Source organism: Marmota marmota, unplaced genomic scaffold (assembly GCF_001458135.2).
Source record: "Marmota marmota marmota unplaced genomic scaffold, marMar, whole genome shotgun sequence".
Classification (NCBI taxonomy): domain Eukaryota; kingdom Metazoa; phylum Chordata; class Mammalia; order Rodentia; family Sciuridae; genus Marmota; species Marmota marmota.
The window spans coordinates 68810377-68831677 of NW_026000026.1; the positions used below are offsets into that span (position 1 = coordinate 68810377).

The 21301-nt window shown below is 38.7% G+C and overlaps 1 protein-coding gene across 1 annotated transcript in view; it reads right to left on the reverse strand.

The window, feature by feature from the left end:
• The window catches only part of Epb41l4a (erythrocyte membrane protein band 4.1 like 4A), a 233608-nt gene that overhangs the window by 111361 nt on the left and 100946 nt on the right, over positions 1–21301 (reverse strand). The window contains exon 4 of the mRNA XM_015484299.2: positions 922–973. Within this exon, the coding sequence (XP_015339785.1) occupies positions 922–973 (52 nt within the window). The remainder of the gene's footprint in view (positions 1–921; positions 974–21301) is intronic.

Here is a 21301-nt window from a genome sequence, read left to right on the forward strand (position 1 = left end):
AGGGGGGGTCCTGCAGTTCCTGGCATCCAATTCATCTCCAAGGCCTACCTGTGTTCCTACTCAGATCTGTGAACCATTTGCAACCAATGGGGAAAGAGTCATGAAAAGTACAGACTTGGAATGGGGTCATAAGGCCAAAGAACCCAGTAGGGTTCTGAGGGGCAACAATTCACACATTTAAACCAAATGTTCTAATGGGTACAGAGCTTCAAAATGGGAAGATGAAGAAAGTTTAGAGAGACAGCGCTGATGGCTGCACAACAATGTGAATGCACTTACTGCCACTGCATTGTACATAAAAAATGGTCAAAATTGTATATTTTGTTATGCCTATTTTACAACTTAAAAAAATTTTAAAGGGCTGTTCTGTTGTATACTTAAGCAATCTGTGTGTGTTTATAAATACAAAATGAGCTATCGAAATTATATTAAGATTAAAGAATATATATACTTATTTGTACTGAGTATCCTAGTAATATGCACATTGATAAATACAAAAGCTAACCCCTGAAAATGGATTGTGTCTCTCTGAAGCCACAGTAATTTTTCAGGTCACAAGGACACCCCTTAATTAAAACCAATCCATAACCTCTCATCTTGTTTTCAAAATCAATGCCTCTCTGCCTTTTCTATACTAAGGCCAAATTTTAACGACAAGCATATAGAAAAATCGCAGAAAAAAAATAGAGGGAAGATGTACCCCTAGGAGAAATTCAATACAGCATTAGGATCTACTCAGAGTCTGATTAAACTAAAATTGCAGACAGCTTAGCAATGCAACATGGGAATACCCCATTTCTATACTCTGGTACTTGAGCACTAGTACTCACCTCGACAGGACTAACACCCATTTCTGCACCCAACAAACCACAGACCTTACATCAAGCCACCCCCTCAACAAAGTTAAAATTAAATACCTACTGTTGATCAGTTCTTTGTGTTCGGCAAGGGTTTTTGCAGGATCCAGCCAATACTGTGTGAGGTAGAAAAGGGTAATTATAGAATTAGTTGCTTTTCATTGGCCTTTACTTCAAGAATATTTGCAAAATGCCATTTAAGTGACATTTAAATACTTGCTAAGTAAAACACTTCATTTATCATATATGTACATGAACATACATGAGAGCTTTATGCAACTGAAACATTAAAGGAAAAGAAAAATGATGCTGAGGTCAAGGGAGAGGCAGAGGAGAGAGGTAGAGCTCGCTGGGCCCTTGGCTGAATTATTATCTTAATTATAAAGCCAGTAAACCAAGATGCTTGCAAGTGGGTTTCTTACTACTATTCGTGGGGAAACAAAAGCCATGCAGAATGCCCTCCAAGTGTCTTTCCAAAGTTCCTATCGCAATCCCCTTAGAGTCATCCTCCTCCCAAAATGCCCCCAACCTCTTCACTTCCAGTCCTATCCCCTACATGTACTGCTCTATGTGTTAAGAAAAAGCAAATTAAATCAAACCATCCTTAAAGATGCAGGAGAGCAGCTCTGTACAGTGGCTGAGGACCTGAATCCCAGAGCAAGAACATGGGGATGCCATTCAGGATCTCCTCATCATCACTGTGTAGCAGGGAAAAGTGACTGGACATTCTGAACCTTCCTTACAGAGTTTCTATACTGATTAAATAAGTTACTTCACGGAAAGCCTTTAGAACAGCCCGGGGCTCACACTAAGTTTATGTATCACATGCTAGGGATGATTATTCTTAAGGTATAGGGTCATTTTTTATAATTGCTGTTAGCTGGTTTAAGGTACTTGCTTATTAATTCAAATTAATCTTTAATGAATTGAATTTCAAGCCGGAGTGGGAAAATTCTGGGTCCTGGGAAAAGGCTTTCCTTTAAATTTTACCTTTGTGAAATAAGATCACTGAAAGAGAGAAGACTCAAGCCTCTAGCCTCATCTCTCCGTCTGCAGGGAGAAGCCACAGAAGCAGATAAGGCACCAGGAGATCTCACATAAGCACAGAGGGAAAGAGGGCTGCCCTGGAGGACCTACAGGGAAGCAGAGATGGAGCTTCTCCCCCACTGTTCTAGACAAATCCAAGAGGCCCTAAGGCCAAGCTGCCCCATTCGGTGTCTTCATGTTCCTGAACGAAGAAAGGAAGCAGGAGCTGGCCCACCTAAGCTACCTCGTCCCCAGCACTCTTGGGCTGGCCCTGCTGAGAGCATTCACATCTCTCCTGTCACTCCTGGAGCAGGAATCAGGGGCTGCAAGAGAAGTCCAAGAGAGCCCGCCTGCCAGTTTCCTGTTTCCTTCCCCTTGGCTGAGGGAAGAAATGCCTTATATAACAGGCAGAGTAATTATAAGTAATAGTTATAATATTTCATGCAAACCCCTTGCCTTTTATCTCCACACTAAGTGTGTATCATACTCATTTTATTACATACTAAACTCTGTGCATACAATGTCTTCACTATCTGTCACTCATATGGTAGCTTCAAGTTTCCAAGTATTTTACAAAGGAAAGTAACCAACATACACAAGTGGAACAACTTAAAATACAATTCTCATTATTCTGGTATTGATCATTTCTCATTTCTTTAAAGGTCTACAAGCATTCATTTTTCAAACAGAAAAGATTCGAGGCAGAGGCTGTAATCAGTGAAGTGCTTTTGGATCCCACGAAAACTGAAGATGTGACTTTGAAATTAAAATAGTGATTCATAGGGAAACCGTGGCTCATCCAAGTAGACCAAAACCAATCCAAACGTTAAGCTGTGTGTTGGACACACAGAGCACACCCATTCCTCTGTGTAAGAATTCTTCCCACAAAATGGAAACATTAGGTAGATGGACTGTTTCTTGTCATTCATGTTAAATAAAATGATTTGATTAATGCAATATTTCTCAAAGAGGGAGAAACCAAAGAAAACAAACATAAATTCCCACTAACACTTGTATTAAGCTTCTATTGCTGCATAATAAATGACTGCAAAGTTAGAGGCTTAAAACAACACCCATTTATCATCTCTGAGTTCTATAAGTCAGCGGGTCCCTTTGCTCTGGGTTTCACAAGGCTGAGATCAAAACCCCAGTGGGCTGGGGTCTGAGACGGTTGTTGAGCTGGGGGACTTTTCCACAAGAGAAGCCCAGATGTCAAAGCACTTAGAATATTGATCTCAATTTTTGGTCTTACACATCACTTATATATGAGGACTTAATAAGTGCTACAGCAAGAAAGGAGAAAAGGGGCAGGGCCTCTGCTCCAACCTTGTCTCTGTCTAATCTTGTCTTGAAGTTAGTAATGAACAAATTGGAGGAAAGCTTTTTAATTTCTCTAACATCATCACTCCAATGTAACCAACTTTACAAATTTTTTTATGCATTTGTCTTTGGTAGTAAAATTTTTTACATTTGTAATTAAATTTAAATGGGTTCATCAAAACAAAAACTGTACATATAAGTAGGGTAATATATGATGTTTTAAAATGTGTATACATTCTGTCATGTTTTTGTCATTTGTTTGTTTTGTTTTATTTTCCTGTCTCCAGAGTGTTTGCCAATCAAAATTCAGCTAAAGAAAACAGAAAGGAAGCTCTTTAAGTGGAATAACAAAGACTCAATAACATATCTTAAAAATGTCACATTAATGGGGCTGGGTTGTAGCTCAGTGGTAGAGTGCTCACCTCGCATGTGGAGGGCACAGGGTTTGATCCTGAGCACTACATAAAAAATACAGTAAAGGCATTGTGTCCATCTACAACTAAAAAAAAAAAAAAATGTTTTTAAATGTCACATTAGTAATGATCTATACAATTCTAAAATAAATCACTCCCCATGAGAATGATTAAATTTATGAGGTAAACATCATATTAAGCAAAATAAGCCAAATTCAGAAAATCAAGGTTTGCATGTTTTCTCTGGTATTTGAAAGCTAGAAAGGCTAGAAAAGTGGGGGAGGGTATCTTATAAAAATCCAAAGGAGACCAGTAGAGGAAAGGGACCAGTGAGAGGGAAAGGGGAAATCCTAGGGAATGATATTGACCAAATTATATTGTTAAATTGTGTGGCTATATGAATATGTAACAATGAATCCCACCATTGTGTATAATTATAATGCGCCAATAAGAAATATGGAAAATAATTCACAAAGCAAAAAATGTAATGAAGGTCCTGAGATGAGTTAGAAACCATAATTCTGCAGCAAGAAAAAGAAGAGACAAGATTCAAAGGCCATTCAATCAACTCACTGCACATTAGATATGCTAAGCATTAATCCAGAGCTTGCCATGCACAAATGGTATTTGATCAAAATGGAAACCAGGGGTTACAGAGGTCAGACAATGATAAATGCTCCAGAACACAAATAATAAACACAACCTACCAGGTTTCATAAGCCAACATCTTGAAATGCAAAACCCACGTATGTTCAACCAAGGGAAAGATATGACCTTGGAACCAAAGCAGCCACACTATGACAGCACTTGTCACCACTCATTATCAACAAGCAATCAAACATAGCACATGTCAGATCACAATGAGACACATCGGGATGCTGCTCTGTAATCTAAGAGGAAAAAGGGCTCAAGAATTTGCCAATGAAAACAGCACCCCACTTTTAAGGGCTACATCCAGAATACTGGGCACAAAGTGCCAATATTCTAGATGCAGGTTCTAATCCTGGGGTGTCCTTTATTTATTCATTTAATATATATAGACATTCCCTATACTTGTTCTTTATACATCACGTCAGACACTGTCCTGGGGAGCACAAGAACACAAAAAAGATGAACAATACCTGTCCCTAACATCACGGCACTTACAGCATAGCAGGAGATGCATAGACATATAATTATAATATAAGGTAGTTAAGTGAGATAATAATGTGTATATGACATATAATGCAAGATAATAAAATAATATACAAAGAAAATCAACTCTGCAGGGTGGGTATACAAAGGCTTTGCTGAACAGAAAACCACTAAATAGTGTGTTTGTGGAGGAAAAAAAACACCTTCCTCAAAATAAATATGGGAGAAAAGAACCTTATTTTGTAAGAAATGTGTCTATCAGCTCAACTGCTCTTAAAGCAAATGGGTCCATTTTTTAAGTGACAACATCTAAATGTAATACTCCACATCCTCTGCAAACAAAATCAGTGCTGCCCAAATAGCTAACAAATACTCAGCTTGAAAAAAAAAATCAACATTCATGGAGAATGCTGTGGTTTGACTATGATTTGTCTCATCCAAAATTCATATTGCAACTTGGTTCCCAATGTAATGATACTGAGAAGGGATGGATTCTTTAAGAGATGACTAGGTCACAGGGGGCACTGTCCTCATAAATGGATTAATGCTGTTCTCCAGGGACTGGATTATTTACCACAAGAATGGGTTATTAAGACCATCCCTTCTGCTTTGTCTTTTCTTCTCATGTCCACCTGCCCACCATGTTTTAACATACACAAGGCCCTCACCAGATGTAGCTGCGCAATTTTGGACTTTTAGTTGCTAGAAGTATGAGCCAAAATAAACCTCTATCCTTTATAAATTACCCAGTCTCAGGTATTCAGTTATAGCAACAAAAATAGACTAAGAGAACTTCCAGAAAGAAAAATCACCTATCCATACTTTCCACCTGCCCACGGTGAAAGGAAAGAGAAACATCAATCCAGCTGTAAAAATGTGGTACTGGCCACACTCCTGTGTGGGTTTTCTGAACGGTACTTGGGTGCACAGCTGTCTTATCTGCCCAGGTGAGTATGAGGAGAAACACATGTATTCATATTGTCTCTCTCAACATTCAACCTGTTCATTTTCTAGGAAAGTCACTTTTCCCCTTGACACTGCTCTCCATCTGAAACTTACATCCTGTTGTTTGTAGTTCACACATTGCATGAGAATCTATTTTGTAGGAAGATAACAATCAACCAAGACAGACCCGGGTCTCTCATGCATACTTCATACAGTCAGCTACCAACATAGGAGAGAGTTAAAACACCATCTCCCAAACACTCAGTCACTAAGGAGTCAGGACCACAATCCTCTCTGGCTCTTATTCTTTCCCAGGATGGGAGAGGCAAGCAGTTAGGTAACCTTACTGCATCAGTCCTGTCAATTTTAATAACAGCACTGATGTAACCTGGAGAGAAATGACAGGCCCTTCGGACAATGACAGTCTTGGCTAAACTGCCCTGGGCTTCCTTCATTCACCTGGGCTTCCTTCATTCACCTGGGCTTATAATGTCTCAATTTCATCAATCTCCTAGGTTAACAGTCTCAGAATTAGATCTTTAAACACTAATGCTGTCCAGTAAATCAATAGCCTAACCTTGGAAAGATATGAATTAAATCCAGGGTACAACCTCCCATTTTCTAACTGTTCTTTTAGAGTCTCCTAGAGTTCTAAAAGTAGAATAAATCCTCCAAAGTCTTAAGTAGAAAACAGACAGAATAAAATAATAAAAGCCTTGCTGCATCTTATTTCACACTGGGTATAATACTGATTCTCCTTTAGAAAATCTAGGAATGCTACATTTATATTTAATAATATTTTCTGTAAGCCAAAGAAAAGGCCTTAAAACACACTGTAGGTTTTTTTGTTTTGTTTTGTTTTTTTCAATATAGTAAAACAACCTCTTGATCTGGGGAGTAAAAAGAGAGATGGTCATTTGTCAGGGACTAGAGCACAAAGATTTCAAAAAATGACAAAACAGGTCTCTCTTGGGAATTTTAAGACTTCATATAATTCACACGTATGTTCCAAGAAATCCAGGATTGTGGTGACAGCTATTTGTGCTTTTCCCAGCCCTCCTGTAAAGAGCTCTCAGGTCCTCTAAGCAACATTAACAGGATGTGGTCTTAATTTGCTCCATGCTATGAATCACAAAAGCCTAAGGACCGCCAGTAAAACCACCATAACCAAACTCTCTCAGTAGAGAAAAAAACCAAGGGCCTGTTGTTGGAAGGAGAGGGAATTGTAACTGGGCACCATTTTTCAGCAAAAAATGAATTGCAATGAGTCACCATAGGCCTCTGGACTGTGTCACCACTCTTAGGGTTAAAGATATAACAAGAGCAATGACTAATATTAAATTACCTTGTGCCAGGCACTATTGAAGATTTCACATTTATTTCTTGTTTAATCCTCTTAATATCTTGATGATGCAGAAACTATTAAATTACCACTTAAAATGAAGAAATAAACACTGAGTAAACAATTTGCCCCAAAGTATAGAAAAACATCCACAGAACTGAATTCCTTTCATCTTATGCCCGGGGCCAAGGTACTCTCTAGATTACTATCTGAACCACAATGCATAACTTTAATTTCAAAATTATCATTCTCAACTACCAATTCTTCTTTCCCAGCTTCTTTCCTCTAGTATTCTAACTCCCCGAGGACATCCGATTCAGTGATCCTACTAGTGTTTCATTGTTCCTCCAGTTGCCCCACCCACCCACGCCCTGACCTCCCTCATTTATCCATTGCAATCATTCACTTGCAATTGTCCTCATTTCCCTTGCACATCCTTCCCTCCACAATGTCCATGGGGACAGGGGAGACCACACATGGTTAACTTAAACTCCCTCCCTTTCCTGTGCAGGAACCCAAGGGCTACACACAACTGAAAGCTCAATCATTCATTCATCGATAATCCAAGGAACCCTTGGAATCACCCAGAATTCTACTATGTTGTACCATCTTACTTGCCTAAATAGCTCCTTGACACTTTCTCCTATGTTCTTAAACCTCCAGCATCTCACTCTCAGCTGAAGATCTCAGTTATTTCACTGAGGACAGGCCTATGCATTCTCAGCCACACACCAATCTGCCTGCCTCTGTGCTGTGTCCTGTCCCCTCTCACATTACTGTGGAGGAACAGTCCATGCTCCACTTAAGTGCATCCAATTATCTGCTCATTCCCGTACCACCACCGTTTCCCTTTCTGAAAAATCATTCCTGGCTGAATTCATGCCTTTTTCAAAATAAAAAAAAAACTTTTTTTTTTTTTTTTTGGTACTGGGGATTGAACCCAGAGGGGCTTCCATTGAACCACACCCCCAACCCTTTTAATTTGGAGAAAGGGTTTTACTAAGTTGCTGAGGCTGGCCTCGATCTTGTGATCCTCTAGCCTCAACCTCCCAAGTTGCTGGGATAACTACATGGGCCATGGCACCTGGTCAAAATAAAAAGCTTTCTAATTCCTATATCTTCCCATTTTATTTCCACATTTTAAAAGGAATATATGGAAAACAAAAGTTGTTTTATGTTATCTCTCTCTTATCTTCTCTTGAATTCACTTTAACACAGGTTGAGTATCCCTTATCCAAAATGCATTTTTTCAGGTTTTCTAATGCTCCATATAGATAATGAAAGATCTTGAGAATGGGACCCAGGTCTAAACATAAAATCCATTTATGTTTTATACACATTTTATATACATATAGATAATTTAATACAATAGTTTAGTTTTGTGCACTTAACAGAATATGTGCACATTGAACCTTCAGAAAGTAAAGGTGTCACTAGTGCCACCACCCATGTGAACAACCCCTGGATGTCTGGCATCTCCATCATTCCCACCCTGAATTTATATGCTATCAATAAACAATCATTTCTCACACTTATTTATAAATAATTCACAGCCAACAATATTGCACTTCATTAATAGAGTGAAAAATTAATGTGTTCGTGGTGACCAAACAGCACAGGAGCATCACCAGAATATTGCAATGACCCTCTTGTTGTTTAATGACAGAAACAGAGTCTTCACCCACTTACCTAAATGTTTGTTACACGCTTCAAGGCAGCCCTTCCCCTTGCTTCTCTCTCCTACTTCACTGCCCATACTTTCACCACCACCTTAGCTAGTTGTTCTTCATCTCCTAACCAGGAAAGGCCAGACTACCCAGGCTCACACTTCACACTGAAGCCCAAAGCTATGAACACCAGTTATATACTGACAACTACCAGATTTATAGCCAAAGCAGAATCTTCCCCTAAATCCAACTATTTATTTGACATCTCCACTTAGATGTCAATTAGAATCTTAAATCTTGTATGTCCAAAAGGGTATGGATGATTCCACTTCCCCCAAAAACAAATCAATGAAAAAAAAAAAAACAACAACAACAAACTTGTTCTCCTGTCATCTTCCCCATCCAAGTAAATGGTACAAAACTCTTCTGTTAGCTCTGAGCATCCATCTGCAAATCTTGTTGGCTCTATGTTCAAAACAGAAACAATATGAAAAATTCTCTCAAATCCCGTGTCAAGCAGCCATTGCCTTCACCTATATTTCTTAAACTCCTTTAATGGTATCCTTGTTTCTACCTTTGCTGTCAGAGGAATTCTTTTAAAGCATGAATCAGATCTGCTCACTTTTCAGGCCAATATCCTCTATTAGTTTCCTTATGGTCAAATTCCCTTTGTTGATCGAAAAGGCATGTGATTTGACCCCACTCCCTTCACTTTCCACTCAATGTTTTTTGGATGAGGCACCAAGAAGGACCTTAAGGAGAGTATCAGCAGAAGCCAGAGGGCTCTGAAGGAGGCTCTCTGCAAGGGCTTAAAGAAAAGCAAAGAGAAAGCTACTGGAAGCAGGAAGAAAGGGAACCTTATGAAGGGGCAGAAAGTTTAGAGATGCTGTTGCCAGAGGCAACATGGAAAATAAAAAATGTACCTAATGGACTGGATGATCCAGATAAGGAGATTTCCAAGCAGACTGGTGAATGTGCCGATTGGCTTCATTTTGCTGCCTATAATGAAATGCAAGAGAGAGATAAGCTTAAAAAAATGTTAAAATATAAAAGAGCCAAGACTTACTGGGTTTGGAAATAAACTTTCTCATTCTTTGTCTTATCAGAAGGCAAATGGTGTTATAATTAAGACATGGCTTCTAGGCAAAGATTGAATCCAGTATGCTGTCAGCAAAACTTGAGGCGATGGTTTAAAAAAAAAAAAACTTTTTGAAATGCTCCAAAAGATTTAATATGATGTCTCATAGACCCTTTCAAAATAACAAAAAAGTTCCCCTAAAAATCCTAAGGGCTTTTTTCCTCAATAGTCTTATAGGGAATCCAACGTATATAAAAGAGTTTATTTCAAAGCAATTTGTGTTTCCTTTGTTAACAAAGTAGATTAAAAATTGATTCATAAGAAATCCACAGTTTTTTAAGAGAATTTTCCAGCTTGGGATGGGAGGGAAAAAAAAACAGACATTACAGACTGAAAAGAAGCGAGAAACCTCTGAACTCCCCAATCTTCATTGGCAAAAAGCAGAATGAAAAATAAAGAAAAGTCAGTAAATAGAACCAAGAGGCCCAAGTGCAGGGACAGGCATCACAATGAAACAAATTCTAGCCAGTAAGACCAAGCCCTAATCAAAGAAATGGCTACATGAGTCTGATAAATTTCCAAACTCAAATTATGCAAATATTGTTGTCAACTTAAAAAAAACTAAACTATAAAAAACTAAAACAACTCCATTAATTAGTTAGAAATGTTTGTGCCAGGTATCCTATGCATATCACCAGTATTGCTGCTTGTGAAGTACAGCCATATAGCTTTCTCACTATCTTAATTCACAATTCAAGAGGAACTGTACTCAAGGAGTTGGAGTTGAACTTAAAAGTACCCAGAGTCTTATTTGATGAGATTCTAGACTTCAAGTGTGAATCCAATGTTATAATAAAGATGATGGGCGGCATGAGTGCATTTTATGTGTCGGAAGAATACAAATATTTTTTGACCAGAGAAAAGACTCTCATTGCTTTAAAACATGTCTTCATAACTGTTGATACTACTCCTATCAAAAGGTGTAATGTAATATTTCCTCTCATTACATGCGGGCTGACCTATTTCAAAGCAACAGAAGTAACACTGTCTGACTCTTGAGACTTGATTCATAAAAGGTGATACTGATAGGTAACAGACTTGAGTAGTGGGAACATGAGGTTAAGGGATAATTCTACAAACTGAGATTACTGTGCTCACCCCTACACGCTTTCTTTTAAAAAGCAATTTACTGGAGACCATTCTGACCCTGCCTGGCTTAAGTCAATAGTATATGCTACACTTCTCAGCAAGCAACCTATTATCTGCAGGAGAAATGTAGACCCAAAGACTCCTACCTGTCGATAAGAACACAAGTCACCCTGAAAGGGGGTACTTTCGTGACCTTTACACAGATTCCAGGATGCAGGGAGATAGGATAATTAGAAGCAAAGTCCCCTAACCATAAAATATGTAGGAACAATTCCAATTAGAACCTGTCAGTGTAGGCCAAGGTGACCCAGAGGATCTTTAGCATGTCATTATAACAGCAAAATCTCCCCTCCATGGGGTGAGACCATAGCAGCCAGAACTTGAAAGTCCAATGCAATCCTGCTATCAGTCAGAAGAGATGGATGTGGTAGGACACTCTGGAATCTTCCCTGGGACCCTCAATAAAACTAGAGGGCCAGAGAGGCAGGCACTATCCCTTTACTCTCTGAGAGGACCCATTCTCTCTTCTGAGAGTGTCTCCTTTTCGCTTCTCTTCTAATAAACTTATGCCTGCTATTATGTGCACCTTGTCTGAAATCTTTCTTCCATGGTCACAAAAACTGGTGCCCAGGACATCTACAGCTGCTCCAGCTCTGTGGATAGCCTTGCTCTGCAACAATACAGCTTTTGTCCTGCCATCCATCCTTCATTCCCTCTTCTTCTGGATGCTTGCCCTTGAAAACCAACCAGTATGTTGTGAGGAAGCCAAGCAACAACATGGGAAGTCCACACGTCCTGAAACTGTAGAAATTAAATACGTGTTCTAGTAGCTGAAAGTGAATGCAGTTGTAGCTAGCCAAGTAACTTGACTCAGAGGAGCCAGGCCAACCCTCAGGATTATAAAGCCAGTAGGGCCTAGACCTCCTCCTCAGCACCACACCGCAGGGTTGTGCCAAACTCCAGAGTGCACAAATTAGATGGTTAGAACAGGGGCACGTGGAAGCCTCACCCTTTTCTTCTGTATTTACATGGGTCTTTCTCCCTCAATGACTGTCTAGTTTCAGGACTTCAAAAACCAAGGGACTACTACTGCGACTCTAGCCTTCTGAGAGTCCAACTATTCATCTTGCCTCTCCACTTCAATGGATTTTAACATATTCAGAACTGTTGACTCCCAGTTCCAAAAAACAGCTCCTCAGTCCGATCTTAACCTTTCATACTTAAAATTTCCAACAGATTCCATATAAATAGGCTGCTGGGCCCATGAAATGTGCTCTTATAATAATCAAGAAAACATTGAGAATCATTAACTCTAAAACCACTGCTTTCTCATAAGCCATCCATCAATCAACTGTCTGAAATTCTATCCTTTACAGTTCATTCTGATTTAATCAGGAAGGACAGTCCGATTTATAAAATGTTAATGATAAAGAACTCAGGCATTGGGCTGGGGTTGTGGCTCAGTGGTAGAGCGCTTGCCTAGCATGTGCAAGGCCCTGGGTTCGATCCTCAGCACCACATAAAAATAAATAAAGATATTGTGTCCAACTGAAAATAAAAATAAAAATAACTCAGGCATATTCCTTTCATATATTTATTCAAAGAAGAAGAAGCCAGTCACAGAAATTTCTCAAGCACCTATTTTATTGACAAGAAAAATACTTATAATACTTGCACACCATGTTTTATATATAAATATATTAATGTATGCATACATATTGATTTTTCCACCAATCCTGATAGCTCTTTTTAAAGAATTTTGTACCTTTATCATTTTCAAGTGTTCATCTATTTAATCTAGCTTTGGTGAAAAAAGGCACTGGGTACCATTAATGAAGAAGGAACTTTCTACTTAAGATAGAATTCAGTTCTTCACACTCCTTAATCTGGAAAGTAACACATTTATGAAAACTATAGGATAAAATATTTTATTATAAAAAATCCATGGAAGATGCACCAGTGCCTGTGATCAAACATCTGAGAAGGGAAAGGGAAAAAAAAAAAAAAAACTATAAAAAGACTAAGTTCAAGGTAATTCGTACAGCTCTCTTGACAATTCTAGGTTTTTCAAGAGCATTTCAGAATCCATGTCAAAATTATCATATACAATAAAGAAACTAAAAATCAGTCAAAGCCTGCTCTCCTTTTCCCAGGGGCTACAGTGAGGAAAGTAGGCAATGCACCTAGGGGCTCCGTTTTGCAGGTGCTGCTTGGCAGGGTCCCCCAGTGTTCTTTCAAGCATGTGAGCTCCTAACTTCTCGTGACACTTCACCTGGCTGTGCTCAGGATAGAGAAGACCATTTTCTAAATAGAAATGTTCCAGAAAAACACCATCTCTTTCTTTCTTACCAGACACTATTTGTCTAGTCTAGAGAAATAGAAACATTTACCCTTTTATTACAAGCACTATTTATTATAAGCAAATTTTTAAAATCATGATGCCCAGCATAGTGACTCATGCATGTAATCCCAGTGATTTCAGAATCTTAGGTAGGTGGATCCCAAGTTCGAGGCCAGCCTCAGCATGTTAGTGACACCCTCAGCAACTTAGCAAGATCCTGTCTCAAAAAAGAATTTTAAAAAAATTTTTTAAAAAGAACTGGGATTGTAGCTCAGTGGTAAAGCACCCCTGGGTTCAATGTCCAGTACAATTAATTAATCAATTAATCAATAAAGCATAGGCTCTACAACCATACAGCTACTGGTGACATTATCTGGACTCAAATCCTCATATAACGTCTTCTATTATACACTATACTACCCTACCTCTTTCTAGACAAAAATACTCTTAACAGCACCCAGTAGCTGCCAGAATGTTATAATACCACATATAATTTCTTATGATCCCATCAACTTCTTAGCTAACTTCTCAACATCTCCGTAATGCTTCTTCTATTCTTTTTCTAATTTTTTTTATTTTTTAAAGCTTTATTTTATTTATTTTATATGGTGCTGAGAATCAAACCCAGTGCCTCACACATGCAAGGCAAGCACTCTGCCACTAAGCTACAGCCCCAGCCCCTCTTAAAAAAAAAAAAAAAAAATAAGTGAAATCTGCTGAAAATGAACAAACAAAACATGGTTTACGAGGCTCTTCAAAGTGTGCAGTGAACAAATGTTCATTACTGAAAGTAAACAATAGAAGAGGTCTTTCATAATAAGGTGACAACTTCAACTGCAGAAAAGGAGGGAGCACAGACATGGAGGCAGGGAGCGCTGTTGTCAATGCCCTCACCACCAACCAGCCTGCCCACACAGTCCAGGGAAGTTCTTTCCTTCAATAACAGTATAGATCATTTACTATGCAGTGTTACTTAACAGGCAAATACAAGGTGGTATTTGCATGTGAAAGAAGAGGGCCCAAAGCATTTCTGGGGGTGGTAGAAGAAAGCTTAAAGAGGAGACATTAGAAATACACATGGATGGAAAGAGAAACAGGTTTCAACCAGGCAAAACTGAGAGCGAAAGAGAACAAGAGTATTTCATCACAGAAGCAGCAGATGCAACACTCTGAGATATAACGGTACAGATCAGGAGCTGCAGGTGGTGCAGGGTAGCTACAAGGTACCTGGAGTGGGGGTTTTAGGTGGGGGACTGCAGAATCACAATGGAAGAAAAAGAGCTCAAGATAACCAAGGGCTCTATATCTTGAAGGACCTTGTAAACCATGTTTTGGAGTTTGTATTTTCCTGCAAGGGAGCCTTTAAAGAATTTTAAGCCACAGAGGAGACATCATCAAGGATGTCTTTCTGAGAGAAAACTGCAAATGAGGTAGGGAAAATCTACTGGAGGTAGCAAGATCAAAGACAAGAAGTCCAGTCAAAAGCTTTTACAGAAATCCAAGCAAATCTGCTAGTACCTTAACTAAAATTGGAGTTTGTAGACTGATTCTGGAGAGGTTGGCAGGAGACCATAAGTACCCTAAATTGTGTTTACAACCAGTCATGCCAGTTTAGCTATTGACAGTATCCATTTCCACTCCCTAAAGTATCATTTGGTGGCAGGTGAGCCATGAGGGGAGCGGATCTCATCAGCTGGAAATGATCTAGCTCCTGCCGTTAGGTGGATGGTGGTGGAATTCCCTAAGCTGTTCAAACAAAGGTATGGACACTTTAAGAATGCATACGTGAGGACTTCCCAGGAAATACCCATGCAACAGAGAGTTTCAAGGATCTTAATTCCCAGATCCTCAGCTTCCCTATATACTCCTTCCTAAAACTGGTCTATCAAGAATAGACCTGAAATTTGGAGGAAAGAAGATGACTACCTTGTGTTTGAGGTACCTGAGAGATTACCAAAAATAATTTTGTTTTATTGGTCCTCTTTTCCCATTGCACTACCTTTTCAAAGGCCTTCTTTCCCATTTAATAAAATGGCAGACCACCTGCCATGGCCCATCACCCCACTGCGAGAAAAATCATAGGCACACTTGTAAGTACTGGGGTTAACAAAGATGGCTTTAATAAAGACTCCATAAGCCAGAAGAGACAGCTTTATATCATTCCCCACTTAATACATATTTCTGGCAAAGATAAGGCAAAGTGTTAGATGCCTGATATTTTGGCGCAGAGCTTGGGTGTTCTGAAATCAGATTTATTAGAGTAGAGCAGCAGAAGGAGTGATGATGTTGGTTTAATGATTTTTCAACTTTCATCCTCTTTCTATGATCAAAATATGCCTGGCTCGTGAGGAAGAGTCCCATAAGAATAAAACAAATCAAAGCCTCGGGAAGACTTCACTGAAGGCAGATCTGTCTCCTCTAGGTGACAAAAGCCTTTGCCTTATCTGTCTATCCATCTTAGGAAAAGAGCTCCAAGTGCAATACTTCTCACAGAACACAAGTTAACATTTTTATTTAAATAGACAAATGACAGAAAGCAAGCTGATTTGGCTGAGGGGTTTAATGATGACTAACTTTGCCAAAGAGTTGTCTGTTGGACATTTTCCATAAACCAAATTAACTAAGTCTGCAGCTCCAAGATTCTAAAGCATATATAAAGTACATAATTGCATAAAGTATATGATTTTGATAAATGCATCTTATCAAAAATCTTGCATTGGCAAATGTAGGTTGAAACTAACAATTTTTAGACACACACTCGAGACAGCAATACACCCATCTCTGAAACTAACAATTTTCAATGTTCCTAATTACTAATAACTATACTGGGATAAAATCAGGTGCCTCTACATAAAAGAGAAAACAACATACTTAATAATATTTTGACAATTCTTAATAAACATTTTTAAACACATTTCCCAGAAATCATGGAGTTGATTATTATAATGATTAACAAATTAAACCAGGTGGTTTTTAATTCATTGCTTTCAAGTAAATTGAAGGACACCCCAACTGGGTGGTCTGAAAAAATCTCTGCTCTCAGGAACATAAGAAAAAGTAGATTTGGAGGAAAGAAGATGATGACTACCTTGTGTTTGAGGTACCTGAGAGATTACCAAAAATAATTTTAGATGACAGATCACTCTGCAAAATTTGACATATAATACAGAAGAAGTTCAAGAAATTGAGTGATCTTCCTTTATTGAAACTCCTTTTTCTTCTAAAAATAAAGGTTACTCAGTGCTAATATCTATAAAAAACAAAAATAGGCATAAATTATGGCTGAGCCTTATCTCACTCCAAGAACATATTATAATCGGCCTAGAGTATATGGATTCACTGAAAAGAAAAAGGCCCATTTATAGAATTAAAGATATGTTTCCAATAAATACTTTTATGTTTAATAATCATTAAAATGCATAATACTTTGCTGTTTTAATTAATTACACAGTGACAATCATGGTGATAACTACCCACAGGCAACAATAACAATTAGGGCCTTAAGGTCTCTGGAAATAAACTTGTAAAATTTCTATTTATATGTACAATATTTTTATAGGGAAACATATCTTATTAATAAAAATATAAGAGAAAATTTTGGGAGAACATGGAATCAAAAATACAAGTTTATGGATAAAAGGAATAAAGGAAAATTTCTGACTTTTAATGAAGAGCTGATTCATGTATTCTTTTTTAAAGGCAGATAATAAAGTCCAAATTAATATGATATATAAAGTGACTGAGTACATTTAATAGTAATGTGATGGATTTCCAATGTTTATGATAAACTGAAGATTCGCATGTACTATAACTTATGGTAAAATTTTTAATCTCAATCTAAACCCTCGTATACATACATGATTTGTAAAAAGTGATTGAAAAAAATCACTCTCTCAGGAATTTTTTTTTTTTTTTTTAAAGGCAGACTTAGAAGGAAAGATAATGCCTTCAGTTTTGTTTGTTTTTACTGCAGAACTGGGGATTGAACCCAGGGGCGCTTTACCCCTGAGTTAGGTCTCCAGCCACCACCACCACCCTTTTTTTTTTTTTTAATTTTGAGACAGAGTCCCACTATACTACGGAGGCCTCAAATGTGTAATCCTCTTCCTCTGCTTCCTAAATAACTGAGATTACAAGCATGTGTCACCACACCCTGGGATGGCTTCAGTTTTGAAGATACTGCATTTGAGGTACCCGAGGGGCATTCAAGCAGTAAGAAAGAGCTATACACTAGTCACAGGTTTAAAGCAACTGTCTGGGTATTTTCTTCAATCTTCACAACCACCCTATGAGGTTGTTACTCTATTACTATCCCCACTTTATAAATGGGGAATCTGAGAAATAGAGACGTTAGGGAGACTCCCCCAGTGCCACAGAGCTCTCCTAAGTAGTACAGCCTGATTTGAATCCTTCTGTATTCCTTACATGGTGTAATGCCTCTAGAGATATCTGAGTTAGCTATGGGGGTCACTCATCTTTAGACAAAAATTTAAACCACAGAGCAGAGGAGGCTACACAGGGAGAGTAATGTGTATCAATCCACAGGAAAATTAGCATTTCGGTGCTTTGAATTCCTATGAGGATGTTTCTAGCATTCCCTTCCAAGCCCCTTACTCATGAAAACTCTCCAGTCATACTTTTCTTGCATGTTTCCCCCTGGCCCCCAGGTATCCTTCATACATTGTCATCAGTCCTCACAGCCACTGTGTGATTTATGATGCTCTTCATAAAGTCAAAGAACACTCTTGTGCTTCTTTGTCTTTACCCTCTATTCTACTACCAGGTGCTTGAAGATGCCCCAGAAAGGAAAAGTTCTGATTTGTAATAGTGTAACATGACAATCTTCCATTCTTTCTTCGCAACAGGACTAACATTATCACTTACATATGGTTTAACAGTCATTTGGGGTGTTTGCCAGAACATACAATGATAACATACATACGGCAAAATATGATACCAGGATACAAAGGCCAGAGAGTACAGAGCTGGGCTGCCTGCTAGTGCTCAGTGGATGATGATTGTTTCTGTTCACTAACACTCAAAGCATTTGGGAGCAGTGGGGAAAATACAAATATACAGTTTAATTTATATTTTTAAAAGATATTGACTATTTCAAAGATAGTACCAGAAGAGGTAGCATTAAGTGTGTGAGCCTATACAGAGTTAGAACATAAGAGAATAAGACAAAATCCTGGTAAATCGTTAACATTTTGTGGAATAATCAGAGGGAACGTGATCATGAAAGAGATTGAACAGAAATGACTAGAAGAAAATTTGAAAAGAGCAAAGCAAGGAGAATGTGGTGTCATAAGAACAAATGAGAAGATTCTTTAGTGTCAATGCGTAACAGAAAGGTCAAGTGAGATGAGGGCTGGAGTGTCTCCCAGGCGAGGGGTGGGTGGCAGTTTCAATTACACAATAAGGCTCAAAGCTAAACTGTGAGAAATTTAGGAATGAGTGAGATCTAAGAAATAGGGGCAATGAATTTAGACAAAGCATTCTGGAGTTCAGGTGTGACAGAGTCAACTAATGGCAATAAAAAGAGAAAGGCACAGGAGTAGAGGGAGAGGAATCTAAATGCAAAGACTTGAACATGCCCAAACACTGATGGCAACGAGGGGGTAGGAAGGGTAAGTTAGAGTTACCAGAGAGAAAAAGCAAGGAGTGACAAGGTCCAGGTCAGAGGCCCTGGGACTCTTCTCTTGTGACCAGAGAGAAAAAGATGGAAAGAAGCAACTAAGTATGTTTGGGGTGGAGGTTGGTCCAGAAGGTAAAGTTCCATTCTGATTGCTTTTACTGTCTTGGAGAACCAAAGGAAGAGTTCATTGGGGAAAGAGGATATTACATACTGCCTTTAGCTGTGTGCTTCATGCATTCCCCCTTCTTTGACTTCTGAAGTCAAAGGGCAGCAGATGCCGCAGCCTGATTCTCAAAGCCATGCTGAGTTCCATTTTCTGAGAAAACCTCTAATTATATATGACTTCTGCCTTTGAAGGAGTAATTTGTAAAGGAGTGCTAATATTAAAGTAAGACATGATTATGCCTACTACTATAAAACCAGAAGCAGTTTTGGAATATCCCATTTATCCTTACTATTGCTTCCAATAATCATCAAAACTCATTTTGAAAATTTTCCAAAAGTGATCTCAAGACTCTGGAGTTTATTTGCTTTTTTTTCTTCTCTCCTCCAGACTGTTTCCTTCTTCTCCCTATTGTACTTTTTTAAAAATCACCAGCAATATTTTCTCCTAGGCTAGTTTCAAAAAGAAAGACCATTTACATGTTTTAAACCTCATAATCTACAAAGCTTTCATGCATTCTGATTTGGTCTTACATCAATTCTGAAAGTTAGGGAGAATAGGCATTTTATTCTCAATTTACAGATAAGGATGTTGGTAAGGGTTGCTACGGTTTGAATATGGTCTGAATGTGTCCCTCAAAGGCTCATGTGTTGGGAACTTGGTTTCAGTGTGGTGGTGTTGGGAAGTGGTGTAGAACCTTTAAAAAGTGGCATCTAGTGAAAATCAATTAGACTGCTGAGGGCACTCCTCTCAGAAGGAATTGATGCTCCTCTCACCGCAGCCTGGTTAGTTCTCTCAAGAGGACTGTTATAGAAGAGCCAGCTCAGTCCCACTACAGTCTCTCCCACTTTTTGTCTATCCATGTGATTTTTCCTTCTTGTACACACACTCCTGCCACTATAAAGCTTTCTGCTATGAGGCCCTCACCATAGCTGATTCAATGTTAGCACTACCCTCTTGGACCTCCAAACCTGTGGGTAAATAAACAAACCTTTTTGCTTTATTTGTTACCCATCTTAAGGTATTAATTATAGTAACAGAAACGTGACTAATAGAGATATCAAGATTTAGAAAAATTAAGTGACTTGATCATTCATTAGGAGCACACACAGGATTCACATCTATCTTGTAACTCTAAAGGCAGTAATCTGTTCCACCATATCACACTCTCTCACGCGCTCGCTCTCTCTCCCTCTCCCTGTACTGGTTATTGAGCCAGGGGTAATCTACCACTGAGCTATATCTCTAGCCCCCCTTTTTTTTAACTTTTAATTTTGAAACAGGGTCTCACTAAGTTGCCCAGGCCTCAAACTTGTGATTCTCCTGCCTTTCCACTTCTAATAAAATCTGAAAACCCAAAAGGTGGTTCAAGTTTCTTCCAATTATTTAAAATGAAGGAGTCTATGCTACAATTTAAACTCTCTGCCTATCATCAACCGAACTCACCATCCATCTCCCATAATAAGGTACCTAAATACTCTTGAAGCAGCCACTAATATTGCTCACATACATCTGGGGAAGCACACACAGCTCTAATCACAAGGAAATCCTAATCATCTGTATCAGAGGACATGAAATATTATCACTCAGGAAAAGTAATAGTGTTTCAGGTTTCTTCCTAGTGTGAAGAACCCAAATAATACAGCTTTATATTCCCACTGGGCAAGCAAGATAAGATTCTCCCCTACAGTATCCATGAGTATTAGTTTCTTTCCATTGCTATAACAAATTATCATAAATTTGATGGCTTAAAACAACAGAAATTATCTTACAATCTATATGTCAAAAGTCCAAAATGAAACCCACAGGCTAAAATCAAAATGCAGGTAAGGGCTGCCTATCCTCCAGAGGCTCTAGGGTAGAATCCATTTCTTCCCCTTTTCCAGCTTCCAGAGACTGCTTGCATTCCTTGGCTCAAGGTGCCCTGCAGTAATTACACTGCTCCAACCTCTGCTTCCACTGTTACATCCTCTCTACTTTTCCAGCCTTCTTCTTTCACACGTAAAGGCACTGGCCTCAATCCAAGTCAGACTTCAACGTGGCTCCAAGTCACAATCCATTGCCAATGGCAGGAGAGGGAAAGGAGAAAGATCCCAGGGTTTTTCACTGATGTAAGCACTCTTCATTCCTAGTTATCTTCCTTCCCTTTGATCCATGGTTCTCCCACTTTCTCTCCTTTTATGTGCCCCCAGAATTGACCTAAGTGGTCTATCTTCAGGTCTCAAAGT